Raw genomic sequence first — 25,205 nt, 5'->3', positions numbered from 1 at the left:
CCAATATTTCTACTAAATTGTCTCGCAATGAGAAAGATGCAATACTTAAGACAATCGATGACTGAGTTTATGAAAATAGACTCAGTACCTAAACCAACATCTCAGTCCCCTGCCATTTGTCCGCAAAAACTTACTTTGGCCCATATCGTGCAGTCTGACTCTGATGATGAAGGGTCAGACATGGAGGAGGGGGAGGTGGACTCGGAGGTGGGGGAGGCTAATCTGCCACAGGGAATAGAGGCTACCAGAGACGTTCTGCATATCCCTGATAATCTGACAGAGGAAACTGAGGAATCTTATTTTAATATAAAAAAAGAAAATACTCTGTTTGAAGAACCGTGGGTTAATCCTGATAGGAAATTTCAAATCCCCAAAAGGTTGATATCATCTTTTCCTTTTCCTCCTGAGGATAGGAAAAAAATTGAAAAATCCACCGAATGTGGATGTATCCGTATCCAAGCTGTCACGGAAAATTGTATTGCCTGTCCCGGGTGCAGCCTCCCTAAATGATACGGCTGGTCATAGAATTGAGACTACACTCAAATTCTTGTATACAGCTGCTGGGATGTCACAGAGACCCACTATAGCATGTAGGTGGAATACTAAGGCCATCGCCAAATGGTCGGGTAACCTACTTGAGGGGTTAGGGACCTTGCCTCAGGGGGAGATTATTTTACTCCTGCAACATATACAGGACTCTGCGAACTTTATGGTGGAAGCCATAAAAGAAATATGCTTGCTTAATGCGCGCACCACTGCTATGGCAGTGTCATCACGCATAGGCTTATGGCTACGCCAGTGGACAGCTGACGTGGACTCTAGGAAAGGTGTGGAAGGCCTACCCTTCACAGGAGCGGCCTTATTTGGAGATAAACTAGACAAATGGATCTCCAAAGCTACTGCGGGTTAGTCCACATATCTTCCTTCTGCAGCTCCCCCAGCCAGGAAGGCCTACTCAGGACATAATCTACAGTCTTTTCGGACTGCCAAGTTTAAGGGCAAAACCAGAGGTTCTTCTACAGCCACCAGAGGCGCTACTGGTAAACCATGCAAACCAGCAACTGCCGGTTCTCAGGAACAGAGCTCAAGCTCTGCTTCCTCAAAGCCTTCAGCATGATGGTGGGCCGCAATGTCTGGAAGACTGGCGGGTGGGAGCCCGACTAAAATTTTTCAGTTACATCTGGACAGGTTCGTACCAGGATCCCTGGGTCATAGATCTAATTTCCCAGGGCTACAAACTGGAGTTTCAGGAGCTCCCACCTCACAGATTCTTCAAACCAGTTTTGCAAGAGGCAAGTATAACCTTACAGGACGCCATTCAAAAACTGGTACGGACTCAGGTCATTGTTCCAGTTCCACCTCATCTGCAAAACAAGGGGTAGTATTCCAACTTGTTTGTAGTAATGAAACCGGACGGTTTGGTAAGACCGATTTTTGAACCTCAAGTCATTGAACCTGTACTTACGAGTGTTCAAATTCAAGATGGAGTCTCTGAGAGCGGTGATCTCAGGTCTGGAGGAGAGGGAATTCCTAGTGTCTCTGGAGATCAAGGATGCATATCTTCACATTCCGATCTGGTCGCCTCATCAGGCTTATCTAGGGTTTGCACTGCAGGACTATCACTACCAGTTCCAGGCCCTCTCCACGGCACCTAGAGTGTTCGCAGAGATGACGTTTCTACTCCGCAAACAGGGAGTGAACATAATTCCGTACCTGGACGAACTTCTGATAAAGGCACCGTCCAGGGAGTGGTTGTTGGACAGCATTGGCCTCTCAACCAGACTACTCAGGAATCACGAGTGGATTCTGAACATAACAAAATCTCACCTGGAACCGACGCAGAGACTTCCTTTCCTGGGAATGATACTGGACACAGAGTCTCAGAGAGTGTTCCTTCCCTTGGAGAAGGCTATGGTAGTTCAGTCGATGGTTCGGGCTGTCCTGAAGCTAACCCGGATCTCAGAACATCTGTGCATTCACCTTCTGGGGAAAATGGTGGCCTCTTATGATGCACTTCAGTACGAAAGGTTTCATGCGAGGCCCTTCCAGCTGGATCTGTTGAACAAGTGGTCCGGATCGCATCTTCACATGCACCAGAGGATCTGTCTGTCGCCAAGAGCCATAATCTCCCTTCTGTGGTGGCTACAGACTTCTCACCTCGTCGAGGGTCGGAGGTTTGGGATTCAGAATTTGATTCTGCTAACCACAGACACAAGCCTCAGAGGTTGAGGAGCAGTCACCCAGGAGGTGCAGTTTTAAGGAAGATGGTCAATTAGGGAAGTCGTCCTTCCAATAAACATCTTGGAACTCGGGGCAATATACAACCCCCTTCTGCAGGCTGATCTCTACTTCGGAATTAGGTCATTCAAGTCCAGTCGGACAATGTAACGGTGGTAACGTACATAACCCGAGAGGACGGAACGAAAAGCAGAGCAGCAATGTCAGAGGTGTCATGAATTCTCCTCTGGGTGGAAAAACACGCCGTGGCGTTGTCGGCGGTCTTCATTCCTGGAGTAAACAACTGGGAAGCAAACTTCCTCAGCAGACACGACCTGCACCCAGGGGAGTGGGGCCTCCACTCGGAGGTGTTCTGGTGGTTGACACGTCGGTGGGGATATCCACAGATCGACATGATGGCCTCTTGACTCAACAAGAAGCTCAAGCGGTATTGTTCCAGCTCGAGAGACCCACAAGAAGTGGCAGTAGACGCCCTGACAACTCCGTGGGTCTACCAGCTGGTGTACGTGTTTCCTCCACTTCCTCTGACCCAAGAATTTTAAATAGAATAAAAAGGGAAAAGGTTCAAGCAATCCTCATTGCTCCGGAGTGGCCTCGAAGGGCCTGGTACGCGGATCTTCTCAAGATGCTTATCGAAGATCCGTGGCCTCTACCTCTTCACGAGGATCTTCTACAACAGGGACCATGTAGTCGCTGTAAGTCTTGATAGAGAAACGGGCGGTAGTCGTGGTAAGTCTTGATAGATGAACGAGCCGTTCATCTATCAAGACTTACCACGACTACGTTTAACGGCATGGAAGTTGAACGGCTGATTCTGGCCAGGAGAGGGATTCCTGATAAGGTCATCCCGACTATGATCCAAGCCAGGAAGGGGGTAACGTCCACCGTATATGGAAGAAGTATGTCTCTTGGTGTGAGAGCAGACAATATTCTGCGGTGGGATTTCATCTGGGACGTCTTCTGCTCTTTCTGCAGTCTGGAGTGAATGTGGGCCTACGCCTAGGCTCCATTAAAGTCCAGATTTCGGCCTTGTCTATTTACTTTCATAAACAATTGGCTTACCAGAAACAATTGGCTTACCAGATGTTCTTGAAAGGTGTTCTGCACATCCAGCCTTCCTTTGTGCCTCCCACGGCACCTTGGGATCACAATTTGGTGCTGCAGTTCCTCCGATCGGACTGGTTTGAACTGTTACAGGAGGTTGATGTAAAGTACCTTACGTGGAAGACTGTCACACTATTGGCCTTGGCTTCAGCAAGACATGTGTCGGAGCTAGGGGCGTTGTCTCACAAGAGTTTCTACTTAATTTTCCACGAGGACAGAGCTGAACTCAGAAATGGTCAGCAATTTCTTCATAAGGTGGTGTCCGCGTTTCACATCAACCGACCTATTTTGGTGCCGGCTGCTACGGACACCTCTGCTACTTCAAAGTCTTTGGATGTTGTGAGGTTTTTGAAGATGTATGTAAAGAGGACAGCTTGTCACGGAAAATCCTACTCTCTGGGGGTCATTCCGAGTTGTTCGCACGCAAGCTGCTTTTAGCTGGGAGTGAATCTTGGCTTATCAAAATTGCGAACGAAAGATTAGCAGAATTGCGAATAGACACTTCTTAGCAGTTTCTGAGTAGCTCCAGACTTACTCGGCATCTGCGATCAGTTCAGTCAGTTTCGTTCCTGGTTTGACGTCACAAACACACCCAGCGTTCGCCCAGACACTCCTCCGTTTCTCCAGCCACTCCCGCGTTTTTCCCAGAAACGGTAGCGTTTTTTCGCACACACCCATAAAACGGCCAGTTTCCGCCCAGAAACACCCACTTCCTGTCAATCACACTCCGATCACCAGAACGAAGAAAAAACCTTGTAATGCCGTGAGTAAAATACCTAACTGCATAGCAAATTTACTTGGCGCAGTCGCACTGCGGACATTGCGCATGCGCATTAGCGACTAATCGCTCCGTTGCGAGAAAAAAATAACGAGCGAACAACTCGGAATGACCCGCTCTGTTCGTTCTCTGTCATCCCAATGAAATTGGGTGTCCTGCTTCAAAGCAGTCTATTGCACGCTGGATCAGGCTCACTATCCAGCAAGCTTATTTAACGCCAGGATTGCCGGTTCCAAAATCTGTACAGGCCCACTCTACTAGGTCGGTGGATTCTTCTAGGCTGGCTGCCCGGGGTGTCTCGGCTTTACAGCTCTACAGAGCAGCTACTTGGTCAGGTTCGAACATGTTTGCAAAGTTTTACATGTTCGATACTTTGGCCTTTGAGGACCTTCAGTTTGGTCAGTTAGTTCTACAGGAGCCTCAGCACTCTCCCACCTAGTTTGGGAGCTTTAGTACTTCCCCATGGTACTAAATAGATTCCCAGTATCCCCAAGGACGTAAGAGAAAATAGGATTATAATTACCTGGATACTGGGCGCCCGCCCGGTGCTTCATTCTTCCTGCACTGTTACTTAGTTAAGTATTCTAGTTGGTTCAGCTGTTGCTGTTCATGGTTTCAAGTTTGGTTAGCATGGCTTTCCTCTTGTTCTGTGTGTGCTGGTTCGTAATCTCACCACTTTCCTTATCTGTCCTTCTCTCAAAGTATGTCCGTCTCCTCGGGCACAATTTCCTAGAATGAGTCTGGTAGGAGGGACAAAGAAGGAGGAGGCAGCACACACTATCAAATTCTTAAAGTGCCCAAGGCTCCTAGTGGACCCTTCTATTCCCCATGGTACTAAATGGATTCCCAGTATCCCCTACGGACTACGAGAAAAGGATTTACCAGTAGGTAATTAAAATTCTATTATTGCGGCTGTATTAGATGAAATAATCTAAATAAAGTAGAATACTTAATATCAATGTATATGATAACTGATATCATAGGCGGTGGGGGGTGGGTGGGGGGGGGGGGGGGGGGTCCAATGCTTTTCACTGACGTGTCGCAGAACAGTCCCTGACTAAGCACGGCATTGCAATGCTAAGTGAAACGCGTTGGTCATGCCCCCCCTACCGCCTCATTGCCGGAAACTGTGATGCTCTGGAAGACGCTGGATGGATGGTGTAATGGTTAGCATTGGAGCAGGGACTGATGTGAATGGGCAAATATTCTCTGTAAAGTGCTGCTGAATATGTGTGCACTATATAAATTACTGTTAATAAATAAATAGGTCAGAATATACAGGCGCCTGTGGGGAAAGACACCGCTGTAACACACACTGATCAGAACCCGGACACTTATGCTTAAGACAGCCGGACCCCGTACATGGGTGAAGATTTGTAAGTGCCCAGCCATAATCTTTACTGTGAACTGATTTTTACAGTACATTGTATCCAGCTGACTGCACTACCGTACTACATTGTATTCAGCTGATGGCACTATCCTACACAGCCGCAGCACTACTCTGACTTTAACTGTGAACCGAGATTTTGCATCCTTTTAGCTGATGGTACTACCATACAACGGACTCCGGACGTATTAAGAACGTACACATTAGTGGATACTTCTTCTTAGAGAGGATTTGATCCTCCACTTTTACCTTTTTACTTTTATAACAATTTATTTTATATCAAAGGCAAGGCCGCAATTCTACAGTGTAAGGTCATTTTAGGGTTTTTAAAGGTCATGATTGTAGCAGCTGTACTTTTGTACATCCATAGTTCCCATAAAATGTGGTGACGCCTATACAAATTATAACTCAAAATGTTGCATCAGTTACAATGGAACGGCTCAAAAATAAAATAGTTGACTGGTGATTGTTACAGGTAACAACTACAGTATTTTATATTTTTTATGAGGGACATAATTATTAGGGCATGCAGCTCATTTCAAACCTTTCGTGCAGGATCTTCTCATTCAGACCTCAAGCCTCACTACCAGCACTATCTAGAAACGTACTGTCACCACTAATATTTAAAACAGTTCTTTCTTAAGATTGGGTTAAATTTTAGATCTCAAGCAGTATTATGCTTTCTTTCTCTGACGTCCTAGTGGATGCTGGGGACTCCGTAAGGACCACAGGGGGATAGACGGGCTCCGCAGGAGACTGGGCACTCTATAAGAAAGATTTGGTACTATCTGGTGTGCACTGGCTCCTCCCTCTATGCCCCTCCTCCAGACCTCAGTTAGATTTCTGTGCCCGGCCCGAGCTGGTTGCACACTAGGAGCTCTCCTGAGCTTCTAGGAAGAAAGTTTAAATTAGGTTTTTTATTTTACAGTGAGACCTGCTGGCAACAGGCTCACTGCATCGAGGGACTAAGGGGAGAAGAAGCGAACCTACCTGCTTGCAGCTAGCTTGGGCTTCTTAGGCTACTGGACACCATTAGCTCCAGAGGGATCGACCGCAGGGCTCATCCTTGGTGTTCGTTCCCGGAGCCGCGCCGCCGTCCCCCTAACAGAGCCAGAAGCATGAAGATGGTCCGGAAAATCGGCGGCAGAAGACTTCAGTCTTCACCAAGGTAGCGCACAGCACTGCAGCTGTGCGCCATTGCTCCTCATACACACTTCACACTCCGGTCACTGAGGGTGCAGGGCGCTGGGGGGGGGGGCGCCCTGAGCAGCAATAATATCTCCTTGGCTGGCAAAATAACCACAATATATAGCCCCAGAGGCTATATATGTGGTAATTACCCCTGCCAGAATACAGAAAAAAGCGGGAGAAAAGGCCGCCGAAAAAGGGGCGGTGCCATCTCCCTCAGCACACTGGCGCCATTATTCCCTCACAGTTCCGCTGGAAGGAAGCTCCCTGACTCTCCCCTGCAGTCTACAACAGAAAGGGTAAAAAAGAGAGGGGGGCACTAAATTTGGGCGCAGTTTAATACAATAAGCAGCTATAAAGGGTCATAATTCAGTTAGTCCCTGTATTATTATAGCGCTCTGGTGTGTGCTGGCATACTCTCTCTCTGTCTCCCCAAAGGGCTTTTGTGGGGTCCTGTCTCCTTTAAGAGCATTCCCTGTGTGTGTGTGCGGTGTGTCGGTACGGCTGTGTCGACATGTTTGATGAGGAGACTTATGTGGAGGCGGAGCAGATGCCTATAAATGTGATGTCACCCCCTGCGGGGCAGACACCTGAGTGGATGGATTTATGGAAGGAATTACGTGCAAGTGTCGACTCCTTACATAAAAAATTTGACGACATGCCAAATGCGGGACAGCCGGCTTCTCAGCTCGTGCCTGCCCAGACGATTCAAAGGCCGTCAGGGGCCCTGAAACGACCACTACCTCAGATGGCAGACACAGATGTCGACACGGATACTGATGCAAGTGTCGACGACGATGAGTCAAATTTAATGTCCACTAGGGCCATTTGTGGCATGATTGAGGCAATGAAAGAGGTGTTACACCTTGCTGATATAAACCCAGGTACCTCAAAAAAAGGGTATTGTGTTTGGGGAGAAAAAACTACCAATAGTTTTTCCCCCATCTGAGGAATTGAATGAGGTGTGTGAAGAAGCGTGGGCTTTCCCCGATAAAAAATTGGTGATTTCAAAAAAATTACTAATGGCGTTCCCTTTCTCGCCAGAGGATAGGTCACGTTGGGAAACTCCCCCTAGGGTGGATAAAGCGCTCACACGTTTGTCTAAAAAGGTGGCACTACCGTCTCCGGATACGGCCGCCCTAAAGGAACCTGCTGATAGAAAGCAGGAGGCTATCCTAAAATCTATATACACACACACTGGTGTTATACGGAGACCAGCTATTGCTTCAGCCTGGATGTGCAGTGCTGCTGCTGCTTGGTCAGATTCCCTGTCGGAAAATATTGACACCCTAGACAGAGACACTATATTGCTAACCATAGAGCATATAAAAGACTCAGTCTTATACATGAGAGATGCACAGAGGGAGATCTGCCGGCTGGCATCTAGAATAAGTGCTTTGTCCATTTCTGCTAGGAGAGGCTTATGGACTCGGCAGTGGACAGGAGATGCAGACTCTAAAAGGCACATGGAAGTTTTGCCTTATAAGGGTGAGGAGTTATTCGGGGACGGTCTCTCAGACCTTGTTTCCACAGCAACAGCTGGGAAGTCTGCATTTTTGCCCCATGTACCCTCACAACCTAAGAAAGCACCGTATTACCAAGTACAGTCCTTTCGACCCCAGAAAATCAGGCGGGGAAAAGGCGGGTCCTTTCTGTCTAGAGGCAGAGGAAGGGGGAAAAAGCTGCAACACACAGCAGGTTCCCAGGACCAAAAGTCCTCCCCCGCTTCTTCCAAATCCGCCGCATGACGGTGGGGCTCCACAGGCGGAGCCAGGTATGGTGGGGGGCCGCCTCAAGAATTTCAGCGATCAGTGGGCTCGCTCACAGGTGGATCCCTGGATCCTTCAAGTAGTATCTCAGGGGTACAAGCTGGAATTCGAGGCGCCTCCCCCCCGCCGTTTCCTCAAATCAGCCTTACCGACGACTCCATCGGGCAGGGAGGCTGTGCTAGAGGCCATTCACAAGCTGTATTCCCAGCAGGTGATAGTCAAGGTACCCCTACTTCAACAAGGCCGGGGCTACTATTCCACACTGTTTGTGGTACCGAAACCAGACGGTTCGGTGAGACCCATTTTATTTGTGGTACAGGATTGCCATTACCAATTCCAGACACTACCGTTTGGACTGTCCACGGCACCGAGGGTGTTTACCAAAGTAATGGCAGAAATGATGATACTCCTTCGAAAAAAGGGAGTTTTAATTATCCCGTACTTGGACGATCTCCTTATAAAGGCGAGGTCCAGGGAGCAGTTACTGGTCGGAGTAGCACTATCTCGGGAAGTGCTGCAACAGCATGGCTGGATTCTAAACATTCCAAAGTCACAACTGGTTCCTTCCACTCGCTTACTGTTCCTGGGGATGATTTTGGACACAGAACTGAAAAAAGTGTTTCTCCCGCAGGAGAAAGCCAAGGAGCTGTCATCTCTAGTCAGAGACCTCCTAAAACCAAAACGGGTATCGGTGCATCACTGCAGACGAGTCCTGGGAAAAATGGTGGCTTCCTACGAAGCAATTCCATTCGGCAGGTTCCATGCGAGGACCTTCCAGTGGGACCTCTTGGATAAGTGGTCGGGATCGCATCTTCTGATGCATCAACTGATAACCCTGTTTCCAAGGACCAGGGTGTCTCTACTGTGGTGGCTGCAGAGTGCTCATCATCTAGAGGGCCGCAGATTCGGCATACAGGACTGGGTCCTGGTGACCACGGATGCCAGCCTTCGAGGCTGGGGAGCAGTCACACAGGGAAGAAACTTCCAAGGACTATGGTCAAGTCAGGAGACTTCCCTACACATAAATATTCTGGAACTAAGGGCCATTTACAATGCCCTAAGTCAGGCAAGACCCCTGCTTCAAAACCAGCCGGTACTGATCCAGTCAGACAACATCACGGCAGTCGCCCATGTGAACCGACAGGGCGGCACAAGAAGCAGGATGGCAATGGCAGAAGCCACAAGGATTCTCCGATGGGCGGAAAATCACGTACTAGCACTGTCAGCAGTGTTCATTCCGGGAGTGGACAACTGGGAAGCAGACTTCCTCAGCAGACACGACCTACACCCGGGAGAGTGGGGACTTCATCCAGAAGTCTTCCTACTGTTGGTAAACCGTTGGGAAAGGCCACAGGTGGACATGATGGCGTCCCGCCTCAACAAAAAGCTAAGGAGATATTGCGCCAGGTCAAGGGACCCTCAGGCGATAGCTGTGGACGCTCTAGTGACACCGTGGGTGTACCAGTCGGTTTATGTGTTCCCTCCTCTGCCTCTCATACCAAAGGTACTGAGAATAATAAGAAGGCGAGGAGTAAGAACGATACTTGTGGTTCCGGATTGGCCAAGAAGAGCTTGGTACCCGGAACTTCAAGAAATGATATCAGAGGACCTATGGCCTCTACCGCTCAGACAGGATCTGCTGCAGCAGGGGCCCTGTCTGTTCCAAGACTTACCGCGGCTGCGTTTGACGGCATGGCGGTTGAATTCTGGATCCTAAAGGAAAAGGGCATTCCGGAGGAAGTCATTCCTAAGCTGATAAAAGCCAGGAAAGAAGTAACCGCGAACCATTATCACCGTATTTGGCGAAAATATGTTGCGTGGTGTGAGGCCAGGAAGGCCCCAACAGAGGAATTTCAGCTGGGTCGCTTTCTACACTTCCTACAGTCGGGAGTGACTATGGGCCTAAAATTGGGTTCCATTAAGGTCCAGATTTCGGCCCTGTCGATTTTCTTCCAGAAAGAACTGGCTTCACTGCCTGAAGTTCAGACTTTTGTAAAGGGAGTGCTTCATATTCAGCCCCCTTTTGTGCCTCCCGTGGCACCTTGGGATCTCAATGTGGTGTTGAGTTTCCTAAAATCACATTGGTTTGAACCACTTAAAACTGTGGATCTGAAATATCTCACGTGGAAAGTGGTCATGTTGTTGGCCTTGGCTTCGGCCAGGCGTGTGTCAGAATTGGCGGCTTTGTCTTGTAAAAGCCCTTATCTGATTTTTCATATGGATAGGGCAGAATTGAGGACTCGTCCCCAGTTTCTCCCTAAGGTGGTATCTGCTTTTCACTTGAACCAACCTATTGTGGTGCCTGCGGCTACTAGGGACTTGGAGGATTCCAAGTTACTGGATGTAGTCAGGGCCTTGAAACTTTGTTTCCAGGACGGCTGGAGTCAGGAAGACTGACTCGCTTTTTGTCCTGTATGCACCCAACATGATGGGTGCTCCTGCTTCTAAGCAGACTATTCCTCGCTGGATTTGTAGCACAATTCAGCTGGCGCATTCTGCGGCTGGATTGCCGCATCCTAAATCAGTGAAAGCCCATTCCACGAGGAAAGTGGGCTCATCTTGGGCGGCTGCCCGAGGGGTCTCGGCTTTACAACTTTGCCGAGCTGCAACTTGGTCAGGGGCAAACACGTTTGCTAAATTCTACAAATTTGATACTCTGGCTGAGGAGGACCTTGAGTTCTCTCATTCGGTGCTGCAGAGTCATCCGCACTCTCCCGCCCGTTTGGGAGCTTTGGTATAATCCCCATGGTCCTTACGGAGTCCCCAGCATCCACTAGGACGTCAGAGAAAATAAGATTTTACTCACCGGTAAATCTATTTCTCGTAGTCCGTAGTGGATGCTGGGCGCCCATCCCAAGTGCGGATTGTCTGCAATACTTGCATATAGTTATTGCCTAACTAAAGGGTTATTGTTGAGCCATCTGTTGAGAGGCTCAGTTATATTCATACTGTTAACTGGGTATAGTATCACGAGTTATACGGTGTGATTGGTGTGGCTGGTATGAGTCTTACCCGGGATTCAAAATCCTTCCTTATTGTGTCAGCTCTTCCGGGCACAGTATCCTAACTGAGGTCTGGAGGAGGGTCTTAGAGGGAGGAGCCAGTGCACACCAGATAGTACCAAATCTTTCTTATAGAGTGCCCAGTCTCCTGCGGAGCCCGTCTATCCCCCTGTGGTCCTTACGGAGTCCCCAGCATCCACTACGGACTACGAGAAATAGATTTACCGGTGAGTAAAATCTTATTTTTTTAACATATTTAGTATTTTGTGATGCCTTAGAAATCAACCATAATAATTACAATATATTTAGAATATTTCCTCAGTGTAATAGGCATATGATATGGTGACTAGTACTGCCTGGGCATGTTCAGTAAGGGTGTGCTGTTTATTTGCTGTGTTACTCAGCCTTCAGCATTGCACCTGTAACTGTTGACCTAAGACAAGCAACTTTTACGCTGCGAGATTTGTAGCCCTTTTCACTGGTTTCACTAAATGTTGTAATCTGTCAAATTTGTTAAGACAGTACTCATCCAAAAAGCAATGTTGTTTAAGCAAAGCTCGCTTAACACTAGGAACTTAACCCACCTCTGTCAGGTTTCTACATTTTTTTTTTACATGAAAAGGGTGATGTACTAAACCTTGTATAGTGGTAAATTGGAGAGAGATTAAGTGGTCCATGTACTAATCCTTTGAGAGAGATAAAGTGGACGGAGATAAAGTACCAGCCAATCAGAACTTTACTGGGTTGTTGTTGTTTTTTCAACACAACCTCTAACATAGCAGTTAGAACCTGATTGGCTGGTACTTTGGGGTCTATTTACTAAGATTTGGAGAGAGAGAGAGTGCATGGAGAGAAAGTACCAGCCAATCGGCTCCTAACTGCCGTGTTACAGGCTGTGTTTAAAAAATGACAGGAGCTGGTTGGTTGGTACTTTATCTCTGTCCATGTTATCTCCATCCAAGGCTTTTTAAACCAGCCGCTAATCTCTCTCTAATTTACCACTCTGCAAGGCTTAGTACATCTACCCCATAGACTTTTTATAAAGCATCTTAAGGTGCCAGTTAGGAAAAAATGTATAAAGTTTGCTTTTAATGTATACATTTTGTATTTGCATCTGTTCTATTGCTGTTTGATTTCCGAAAAACGACTTAATGTTTGTCAACCACCATATTCTTCATGGGGTTCTCCACATGTTACAAGGTGTAGTCTGGTTCTATATCCGTGTTCACACAAAATAGTGTATTCATAGGATTACCCAATGTCAAGGGCCTATATTTGCATGTGCACACCCTCCTGCAATTTTTACCAAATATATTTTTATCTATTCTGTGCCTTTAAGCAATGTATTTATTTAAGTAGGGGCAGGTGTTGATTGTTATGCCCTAGGCCTGTGCTATTGTCTTCTCTACCTTTTGATTCTGTTTTCAGAGAGCAGCCTTACATCCTATCCCAGGTTAGTCACTAGATAATCGATTTGGGTGGAAGACCTTTTCCACCCAAATCGAGGGTGGAAAAGGTCGAGAGGTTAATTTTACACCACAATCCTCCTGCATCAGTGTGGTTGGAGTCTCTCATCACTACCCTTATTTTACTTTTATTACTCCCTCACATCATGAGATGCCAATGTCACTGGCACCTCTGTCCTTAAGGGTTGGTCACAGACTGACAATGTAATTTCACTTATGTCATGTGGACAGTCTTTGATTGGATATGTTGTGAACAAGGAAATGATCTGATTGGCTAATAAAGAGGATGGACAGGTAATTAAGATAAATGCAACTAGGTAGTTGAAGTACAGGATTGTTAAAAGATTAAGCTGTGTATTTGGTAACAGGTGCAGGAGGGAATGCCTGAACTAAGAAATGAAAATAATTCTTGAAGACAACTCTTGAAGGGCCTTCTTTGCCTGGCCTCTAGATGTCAGAACTGGTCACTAGGAAGTTACCATAGGTTAGTTATCTGTATGTGTATTGGTAAAGTGCAACTAACTTTGGAAACCCATTCTCCGCAGATATGGTGTTGGACAACATGACTGCATCAGGCCAGCTGGATGATTCGATGAGGGAAATAGTCAGAGAAGCTCTATTAAAAAGGCATCACCACCAGAATGAGAAGAAGCTAAGTAACCGTATCCCACTAGTGCGGTCCTTCGCTGACATAGGCAAGAAACATTCTGATCCTCACTTGCTTGAACGAAACGGTGAGATAAGTTGTCACAAGCAGCTTATTGTAACCTATTTCGCTATTACAGAAAATGGCTTCTTTTTCCTCTAAAGCAGCAGCCCACCTTTCTGTCTTTGCTAAACTTTGTCTTTAAATGATGATTATGCTGAACTGCTTCCATAATTAGCATGTCTTCATCTGCTACAACCCTTTCATCTGCCAAGCAAACAAATTTCCTGCCAAAATCAATTTTCAGAGGGATTGTTTCAACAGTGTCTGTGCAGTGTATTAGATTGCATATTTTTAATTAATCTGCCATAGCAAAAAATGGAGCTTACACTTTGATTATCAATCTGCTTTAATTTGCTTATATAATTTGGCTGCTGCTTTCATCTTTCCCTTGTTATTCTTTCACATTTTTAATTGTCTTATTTTGAAAATGTTTTAATTCAATGTGTCATTTACTTACTGCTAATTAATGAGTTTCTAACCAACTGTCATTTTCGGAGTGCTGCAAATGGAACATATCTGACTTTGTCCGTGGACTCTGAGCGACTGTGAAGTAATTGTGATAGAAGCAACATAAAAATGCATGCTCCCATAACCCAAACACCTTCTGGCTGGAAGTATGTGCCCAGTATATGAGAGATATTATATTATATTATATTATATTATATATATATATAAAATCTACACATAATATCCGGCACTCAGCCCTCTCCAAACCTATGTTCTTCTCAGGTGCCCTCCACAACACAACTCCATACTTACACAGAATAAAATCTGTGAAATGTATTTAAATTTTTTTTAGACATTCTAACCAACGTGGGGACGTTGTCAGGACAGGACACAGAATTAACATGTTCAGGACCAACAGGCAGCCAGGAACTCTATCTATGTCTCTATATATATATATATATATATATATATATATATATATATGTATGTATGTGTGTGTATGTATATATATATATATATATATATATATATATATATATATACAAGCAACAAATGAGGCGGCACTCAGAGGCTAGTGAAAAAATCTTTGTATTGGCAAAAAGGTTAACGTTTCAGGGACGTGCTCCCCTTCCTCAGAACAACTTGCAAATGTGACAAAAAACATTTAAATACACCTAACTTACCCCAAAGCCTCCCACCAGCGGCGTCCTCCCTCGGCACGTCGCCCGCGGCTCCAGTCTGTCATTTCCGGCTTCCGGCGGCGGAGAGGTGATGACGCGACGGAGCTCCGAGCGGTTGTCATGGCAACACAAAGCCTGGCTTACGCTTAGCTCCCGCGTTCTCACCAACTACCAAGACGTCGGGTGGATGTGACGTCCCGGGACCCGGCTCTGTTGTCAAGGAGACGCTAAAAATAAACAAACAAAAAAACTTTATAGACACACAAAAATGTTTCATGCAATTACACATAAAAACCATGATGGTACATACACAGCATTGCAAACACTAAATGTATGAATAGATGTGTTCAATTTGATAAAATGTGCAACATAAACAATGTGAACAGTATAAATATGTAAACAATCTTTCTCGGACAAGGTAACCATCGGACACCATGCCCTAAATAGCCTACAAGTGTTGCAGAATAATGTGCATAAACAGTGCACTCAGCAAAAACCTCCATAGCAGGTGTGCTCTGTCACACTGTGTTTAACAAAAAATCATAACTCTAAGTTTCATTAAAAAAAATTTTTTTAAATTCTTTCATAAAAATTTATCTGTAGAATTTTTTGCTGCAGTGCTAAACAAGGACCTCTATCATGTGTCTAGGCACGACCCTTCTCTGCGTCATCATTTGACATATATATAAACTACACTACTGTATCCCCACTCAGGTATTAACCGAATCATATACTGCAGGTTTAATGCCCATCATAAGAAATGAACAAGGCCCAGTGTGTCATTCAGTCCTTTCGGACGGAGCGTCTGTAATTTAAAAATCCACTTGGATTCAAGTTGCATCAATTTTCTCCCCCTGTCCCCTCCTCTACTGGACTCGGGGACATGGTCAATGACCCTATGTCTAAGCATCGCCATGTTATGAAAATGCCTGGCAACCGGTTGTTCTGCCACCCCTGAATTCAAGGCATTGCGTATTGCCTGCCTGTGTTGTGCCATCCGAATTTTAAATTGGCACTCGGTCTTACCAACATAATAAGTGCCACACGGGCACATAATCACATACACTACAAACTTAGTGCTGCATGTCAGGGGCCACTTGATAGGAAACCTTTTACCTGAGTAGGGGTGCGTGATGGAATCCCCAGGTGACATGAACGTGCACGTGGTGCATCCAAGACATTTATAGCACCCATTCTTTCTAGTAAGGAAATGTGTGGGTGTACTCTTGAAATTTGTGATGTCAGTTCTAACTACAAAATCCTGTATGTTACGCCCCCTCGTATAGCTGGGCATTATTCTTTTTTTATGTAAATTAGGGAGATCTAAGTCAGACGACACAATGGGCCACAGTTTTTTAGCTGCACTGGTGGTCCTAGTGCTAACAGAATTGAACTCGTTGACCCATGTGATGGCATTGTTGGCCTTCTGTACTATCCGAGGATTAAGTAAATCACATCTGTCTTTAAGCAGGGCCTTCCTCCGTGCCGTGGCTAACAAATTGCTAGGATACCCTCTCTGTTTGAATTTCTCTTCCATGTCATCTAGCTGGTTGTCTCTTATATTACTCTCGCTATTAACCCTACACACCCTTAAAAACTGGGAGTAGGGCAGACCTTTTCTGGTAGGGACAGGATGAAAACTGTCGTGTCGTAAGAGAGTATTACGGTCAGTTGGTTTGGAATATAGCTTGGTGCTGATCTTACCAGCCTGTATCCTGATATGGATATCCAAAAAACATATTTCTTCTCTACTCATGGTCATGGTTAATTTAATGGGACTAGATGAACTATTGTGGGACAAGATGATATCTTCTAGTTGTCCCTCTGTACCCTTCCACATGACCAGCAGGTCATCAATATATCTATAGTACAAGAATATCTGATCTGCAATTTCTGGCTTTTCAAAAAACAAGCTACGTTCCACATCCCACATAAACGTATTGGCGTAAGATGGGGCCACTGAGGACCCCATCGCACAACCAGTCAGTTGTCTATAGAATTTACCGTCAAACATGAAATAGTTGTGTGATAGTGTAAAATCAAGTAAATCAAGAAAAAATTCTACATCAGGCCCAACATATGTGGTATTCCCAACCAATAGCCTTTTTACAGCCTGTAACCCTGCGTCATGGGGAATACAGGTGTATTAACTGGCCACATCCAATGTGGCCAAAACCATGCCCTCAGGGACTCTATCCACAGTAAGAAATCTTTTTAGTAACATACTGGAATCTTTCAAATGCGTAAAAGTCTGCTGCACACATGGTTGCAAATAAGAGTCCAAATAAATGGCCAAGGGTTCGCACAGGAACCCGCGCGCTGACACAATGGGCCTGCCCGGGGGTTTCTGGGCATCCTTGTGCACCTTGGGAATAGTGTATAGAATGGGGGTGATGGGGTGCTCAGTAAGCAACTTATCATGAATCACAAGTCCAATAATGCCCTTATCCTTTGCTGAACCCAACAGCTTGATCAATTCTTGTTTATAGGCCTCTGTGGGGTCCCTCTCAAGTAAACGCGGGAGCTAAGCGTAAGCCAGGCTTTGTGTTGCCATGACTACCGCTCGGAGCTCCGTCGCGTCATCACCTCTCCGCCGCCGGAAGCCGGAAATGACAGACTGGAGCCGCGGGCGACGTGCCGAGGGAGGACGCCGCTGGTGGGAGGCTTTGGGGTAAGTTAGGTGTATTTAAATGTTTTTTGTCACATTTGCAAGTTGTTCTGAGGAAGGGGAGCACGTCCCCGAAACGTTAACCTTTTTGCCAATACAAAGATTTTTTCACTAGCCTCTGAGTGCCGCCTCATTTGTTGCTTGTTGATACTGGGGTATCCCCCCTGGGTGGAAGGCACCGGAGGTTTACAACAAGAGTATATGAGTGCCGCACCTATTGTCTGCTACATTACTATATAGATATATATATATATATCTATCTCTATCTATATATATATATATATATATATATACACACACACACACACACACACACACACACACACACACACACACACACTACTGTGCAGAGGTTGACATATACAGGCAGGTACTTATCCATCATGCAATACTATCAGGGGGGTGTCGAATTGGTTCCAAATTTATTCTGCAGCCCCAAACATACAGCCAATGTCATTAAGAACGATCGCAGCAGCAAGTTTGTTAGCAGTTGGGCAAAACCATGTGCACTGCAGGGGGAGAGATATAACATGTGCAGAGAGAGTTAGATTTGGGTGGGGTGTGTTCAAACTGAAATCTAAATTGCAGTGTTAAAATAAAGCAGCCCGTATTTACCCTGCACAGAAACGAAATAACCCACCCAAATCTTGATTCTCTCTGCAAATGTTATATCTGCCTCCCCTGCAGTGCACATGGTTTTCCCCATTTGCTAACAAACTTGCTGCTGCGATCAACTCTGAATTACCCCCCATGTGCACTGCAGGTGTGGCAGATATAACATTTGCAGAGAGAGTTAGATTTGGGTGGGTTATTTTGTTCCTGTGCAGGGTAAATACTGTCTGCTTTATTTTTACACTGCAATTTAGATTTCAGTTTGAAAACACCACACCCAAATCTATCTCTCTCTGCACATGTATATATCAGCCCCCCCCCCCCCCCCCTGCAGTGCCCATGTTTTTGCCCGATTGCCAACAAATTTGCAAGAAAAAAACTACCACGGTAATAGGCCCAATGAAATGAGATGCTTAAACTTTAAGCTGCTGATATAGGGATAGTTAGTCCCTAGGATACGATCGACTAGAGAATATATACAGCGCTAATAACTGGATATGGTATAAAGCATTTTTTAATATACACTTAAAAATAGTTGCAACATAATAAACAGTTATAATTAAAATTATAGGGCAAGCACAGCAAATTGATTGGGATATTACCACATATGGAAGCTGGACGTTTTCATATAAATATTGTCCATGGAGATATGCCACTGTCCTGGGGGTGTATTCAAAAGCTATCGATTGATTATCCACATGGAGTTAGAAAAAGACCTTTATATGCTTGATTCAGGACAGAATTTAGTCCTATTGAAAGCTCTGGTCTTATACACCTTTGTGGATGGTATGATAAAGCTGTTGGTACAGCGAAACGCGTTGGTCCAGAGGAGCTGGACATTATTAGATATCCCTCTATACCTGGAATTATGCCTAGAAGCCTGCAACCATCCAAAAAGGGGAACCTGCTACCATCCAAAGGTATATAAGACCGGAGCTTTCAATAGGACTAACTTCTGTCCGGATTCAAGCATATAAAGGTCTTTTTCTAACTCCATGTGGATAATCAATCGATAGCGTTTGAATACACCCTCAGGGCTGCGGCATAACTCCATGGACAATATTTATATGAAAACGGCCAGCTTCCATATGTGGTAATATCCTAATCAATTTGCTGTGCTTGCCTTATAATTTTAATTATGGGGGTAATTCCAAGTTGATCGCAGCAGGAAATTTTTTAGCAGTTGGGCAAAACCATGTGCACTGCAGGTGTGGCAGATATAACATTTGCAGAGAGAGTTAGATTTGGGTGGGTTATTTTATTTCTGTGCAGGGTAAATACTGGCTGCTTTATTTTTACACTGCAAATTAGATTGCAGATTGAACACACCCCACCCAAATCTAACTCTCTCTGCACATGTTATATCTGCCCCCCCTGCAGTGCACATGGTTTTGCCCAATTGCTAACAGAATTCCTGCTGCAATCAACTTGGAATTACCCCCTTTAACTGTTTATTATGTTGCAACTATTTTTAAGTGTATATTAAAAAATGCTTTATACCATATCCAGTTATTAGCGTTGCTAACAAAGTTGCTGCTGCAATCAACTCTGAATTAGGCCCCTGACCTCAACATCGTTGAGTCTGTCTGGGATTACATGAAGAGACAGAAGGATCTGAGAAAACATACATCCACAGAAGATCTGTGGTTAGTTCTCCAAGAAGTTTGGAATGGAATCCGTACGAGATCCCGGCGGTCGGAATACCGACACCGGGATCCCGACCGGCACAATCCCGATGGGGGCGAGCACTTGCCGCTCTGCGGGCACGGTGCCTCGCTGCGCTCGCCACACTAATTTATTCTCCCTCTATGGGTGTCGTGGACACCCACAGAGGGAGAATATGTCAGGATTGTGCCGATCGGGATCCCGGTCTCGGTATTCTGACTGCTGGGCTCTTGACCGCATCCCGTTTTGGAACAACCTCTCTGCAGAGTTCCTTCAAAATTGTGTGCAAGTGTACCTAGAAGAATTAATGATGTTTTGAAGGCAAAGGGTGGTCACGCCAAATACTGATTTGACTTAGAGTTCTCTTCTATTCATTCACTTGATAGTGGACAAAGTCAGAGAGAAAGATTTTGACTTTCCCTTTCATATATTTTTTTTGTCCCTATTATGTAGAATGTTGTGAGGTGATGAGGGTGGAGCTTTTATTCCTCCTATCTGACCTACTTGAGACTTTTTTTCAACTTGAGTTCACCCAAATACAGCTAACAACTCACATTTAAAACGGTCTCGCTTATATACAGACATTTTGATTCTATGCTAATAGTTTACCGTTTTACCATCCTGAATCTTCCTGGTGGATTTAAACTCCCAGTCAGAGTAGATAACCAGTTACTAACAGGTGATATTCAGGACTGCACTACAAATGTGGTTAGTTTGGAGGCATATAATTATCTGAAGTCCTTCGGGGATTAATACATACAGCATTGCAACACCCCTGAGGAAGTCATTTATGACAAAATTAGTTGGATGACAAGATATAAAGATCCAAAGTGGGCCGAACAGGCTGCCAAAGAGTTCACTCAGATTAAAAAACGGCTCATAGTAGGTCAGATAGGAGGAAGAAAAACTCCATCCCCACCACCTCACAAAATTCTATATACAGGTTGAGTATCCCATATCCAAATATTCTGAAATACGGAATATTCCAAAATACGGACTTTTTTGAGTGAGAGTGAGATAGTGAAACCTTTGTTTTTTGATGGCTCAGTGTACACAAACTTTGTTTAATACACAAAGTTATTTAAAATATTGTATTACATGACCTTCAGGCTGTGTGTATAAGGTGTACATGAAACATAAATGAATTGTGTGAATGTAGACACACTTTGTTTAATGCACAAAGTTATTAAAAATATTGGTTAAAATGACCTTCAGGCTGTGTGTATCAGGTGTATATGAAACATAAATGCATTCTGTGCTTAGATTTAGGTCCCATCACCATGATATCTCATTATGGTATGCAATTATTCCAAAATACGGAAAAATCCGTTATCCAAAATACCTCTGGTCCCAAGCATTTTGGATAAGGGATACTCAACCTGTATAAACAAAAACTATACTATATGAAAGGGGAATTGATGTTGCTGTAGGAGGCAGCGTATCCCAGCACGCATCGCGGCATAGCGCTAACCCCGCAACCTGGTGCAGACGCCAGCTCCGTGTTAGTCTATGGGCTGTACGCACGCTCCCACTACCGCACACAACACTACAGAATGGAGCGCTGGCAACAACAAAACTGGACACATCTATTCACTAGGGTTATTTTATGGTCAGCAGCATATAGGCTTGCAGTATATTTTTGGAGTGCAAAGGGAAATTGAAGCACCCAGAGGAATCTCATATAAACATTGAGAGAGCATACAAACTCCACACAGATGACAGGGGCTGTAGATTGAAATTAAGGACCCTATTCAGTAAGAGTTGCAGATCATGCTAAAAAGCAGACTCTGCAACTGCTTCTGTAGCATGCTGAGGGCCGCAAGGCAAGGCCGCCCAGTATTCTGATTGGCGTCCAGTGATACAATCGCAAAACAACTGTGATTGCATCACTGAGGTAAGAATTAAGGATGACCCCCTGCATATGCAGCTAGGCAGCCACCATTTTTCGGGGCGCAGCAACTTCGTGTGACATCACGTGGTTGCCCTAAAAACGCTCCAAACCTGCCCCAGTTTTCACAGCCATGCCACTGCAAAACCGCCGCTTCAAGTCACATCCTGTCAGAATGTGACCGGAATCTGAAAAATCACGCACAGCGACTGATGTGCATGCGCTGTTTAACAAAATTCACTAATTTGCGATTTTTACTAAATTATGATCCAACCTGAATGAGGGCCAAAATTTTTGATTTTCAAGGGAACAATGGGAATTCAACGTAGAATAAATCTGAATACAAGGTACATACCTATGATACCTACACCTGCAAATTAAACCCCCCATTCTCTGACATGCCTGCAGACTCCAAACCACCCATTTCCTGACATGCCTGCACTTCCCAACCCCTCGTTCCCTGACATGCTTACACATTCCAAACCCTCATTCCCTGACATGCCTACACATTCCAAACCCCCATTCCCTGACATGCCTACACATTCCAAACCCCCATTCCCTGACATGCCTACACATTCCAAACCCTCATTCCCTGACATGCCTACACATTCCAAACCCCCATTCGCTGACATGCCTACACATTCCAAACCCTCATTCCCTGACATGCCTACACATTCCAAACCCCCATTCCCTGACATGCCTACACATTCCAAACCCCCATTCCCTGACATGCCTACACATTCCAAACCCCCATTCCCCGACATGCCTACACATTCCAAACCCTCATTCCCTGACATGCCTACACATTCCAAACCCCCATTCCCTGACGGTATCCGGACTCTGGGTCGATACCAATTAGTTCGACACCCATTTGTCGACAGTGTCTAGGTCGACACTAGAAATAGGTCGACACGGACATTAGGCCGGCATGAACAAGGTCGACATGCAAAAAAGGTCGACATGAGCTTTTAACTTTTTGGGGGGGACTTTTTCATACTTTACGATCCACATGGACTACGATTGGGAACAGTACCCTGTGCCGAGCGCAGCAGTAGTGGAGCGAGGCACCTTGCCCGCAGCGTGAGCCATGCAAGGAGACACGGTGCACTAATTGGGGTTCCTGGTCACTTGACTGAGAAAAGGACACCAAAAAAAATCAACTCATGTCGACCTTTTTTCATGTCGACCTATTTATAGTGTCGACCTAGCCACTGTTGACCAATGGGTGTCGACCTAATTGGTGTCGACCCTGAGTCCCATACCCTTCCCTGACATAACATGCCTGCACATCCCAGACCCCCATTACCTGACATGCCTGCACATCCCAAAACCCCCATTCCCTGACATGCCTGCACATCCCAGACCCCCATTACCTGACATGCCTGCACATCCCAACCCTCCATTCCCTGACATGTCTGCACATTCCAAATCCCAATTCCCTGACATGGCTGCACAGTCCAAATCCCCATTCCCTGACATGCCTGCACATCCCAACCCCCCATTCCCTGACATGCCTGCACATTCCAAACCCCCTGTCCCTGACATGCCTGCACATCCCAACCCCCCATTCCCTGACATGCCTGCACATTCCAATCCCCCTGTCCCTGACATGCCTGCGCATCCCAAACCCCCCATTCCCTGACATGCCTGCACATCCCAAACCCCCTGTCCTTGACATGCCTGGACATCCCAAACCCCCATTCCCTGACATGCCTGCACATCCCAACCCTCCATTCCCTGACATACCTGCACATCCCCACCATCCATTCCCTGACATGCCTGCACATTCCAACCCTCAATTCCCTGACATGGCTGCACATCCCAAACCCCCATTCCCTGACATGGCTGCCCATCCCAAACCCCCCATTCCCTGACATGCCTGCACATTCCCACCCTCAATTCCCTGACATGGCTGAACATCCCAAACCCCCATTCCCTGACATGGCTGCACATCCCAAACCCCCATTCTCTGACATGCCTGCGCATCCCAAACTCCCCATTCCCTGAAATGGCTGCACATCCCAAACCCCCCATTCCCTGACATGCCTGCACATCCCCACTCTCCATTTCCTGACATGCCTGCACATCCCAAACCCCCATTTCCTGACATACCTGCACATCCCAGAACCCCCATTTCCTGACATGCCTGCACATCCCAGAACCCCCATTCTCTGACATGCCTGCACATCCCAGAACCCCCATTCTCTGACATGCCTGCACATCCCAGAACCCCCATTCTCTGACATGCCTGCACATCCCAAACCCCGCATTCCCTGACATGGCTGCACATCCCAAACCCCCCATTCCCTGACATGGCTGCACATCCCAAACCCCCATTTTCTGACATGCCTGAACACTTTAAACCCCCAATTCTGTGACACGCCTGCACATCTCATAGTGAGCATTACATGGCTGTACTCATCTCATACTGAGCATTACATGGCTGTACACGTGGGTTCAATATGGTATGCCGGCGGTCGGGCTCCCGGCGACCAGCATACCGGCGCCGGGAGCCCGACCGCCGGCTTACCGACAGTGTGGCGAGCGCAAATGAGCCCCTTGCGGGCTCGCTGCGCTTGCCACGCTATGGGCACGCGCCACGCTATTTTATTCTCCCTCCAGGGGGGTCTTGGACCCCCACGAGGGAGAATAAGTGTCGGTATGCCGGCTGTCGGGATTCCGGCGCCGGTATAATGTGCGCCGGGATCCCGTCGGTCGGCATACTGAAGACCACCCGTACACATAACCTAGTGAGCATTACACGGCTATACACATTTCATAATGATCAGAAAAGCATTGTGTTCTGACGGGTGTAGTACGGCTGACCGGCGGTCAGGAGACTGCCGGTCAGCTTACTGACGCCGGGATCCCGGCAGCATACCGACGCCGGGATCCCGGCGGGGAGGGGCGAGTGCAGCAAGCCCCTTGCGGGCTCGGTGGCGACCTGCGGTCGCCACGGGTTCTATTCCCACTCTATGGGTGTCGTGGACACCCACGAGTGGAAATAGTCCCTGTTGGTCGGCATGCCGACCGTCGGGATAGCGAGCCATCGGGATGGTGGAGGAGGTCATGTGACTGTCGGTCAGCTGACCGGCGGTCACATGAATACCACCCTTTTCGGACATTAGTCTACTTAACATGGTTGCCTATGTTTCTACATTCTATAACAATTTATTTTTTAGTTACGGTTTCTTAACTAATCTATAAATTTACTTGCAGACCCTTCCTAGCTGTGAGATTCTATAAGAAAGGCACAGACACATTAAGCCATATTAAATCATATTATTTTAAAAGAACTCTATTATGTGGCCTCCTTGGCTGGGGAAGGTAATAAAAATGTAACTTTGAAAGTCTTTAATAATTTGTTTTTTATTTCAAAGAGAGGAAGTATTGTCTATGTCGACATAAAAAAAAAAAGCTTTCCTTTTATATTCACTCAATAGACTGTAAATAATAGAAAATACTTGTATATTCAGACAATTACATTGTATTTTTTTCTCACATCTATTGCTAATTGCTAATTCAGAGCTCATTGAATACATGCCTCTATGGTAGCAGAACGGCTCTCATTTAATATTAGATTGTTCTCCTGTACTAATGGCAA

At 46.0% G+C, this 25,205-nt stretch overlaps 1 protein-coding gene across 7 annotated transcripts in view; it reads left to right on the top strand.

The window, feature by feature from the left end:
* Window positions 1-25,205, top strand: part of SLC4A7 (solute carrier family 4 member 7) — a 310,436-nt gene that overhangs the window by 170,247 nt on the left and 114,984 nt on the right. For 4 of the 7 annotated variants that reach the window (XM_063922266.1, XM_063922265.1, XM_063922268.1 and 1 more), the window contains exon 6: window positions 13,478-13,666. In XM_063922266.1, the coding sequence (XP_063778336.1) occupies window positions 13,478-13,666 (189 nt within the window). The remainder of the gene's footprint in view (window positions 1-13,477; window positions 13,667-25,205) is intronic. The other 3 variants (XM_063922267.1, XM_063922271.1, XM_063922270.1) reach the window with 1 other exon arrangement.

The sequence above is a fragment of the Pseudophryne corroboree genome, chromosome 5 (genome assembly GCF_028390025.1).
Source record: "Pseudophryne corroboree isolate aPseCor3 chromosome 5, aPseCor3.hap2, whole genome shotgun sequence".
Taxonomy (NCBI): domain Eukaryota; kingdom Metazoa; phylum Chordata; class Amphibia; order Anura; family Myobatrachidae; genus Pseudophryne; species Pseudophryne corroboree.
The sequence above is the reverse complement of the archived record's forward strand: the minus strand, read 5'-3'. Positions and strand labels throughout refer to the sequence as shown.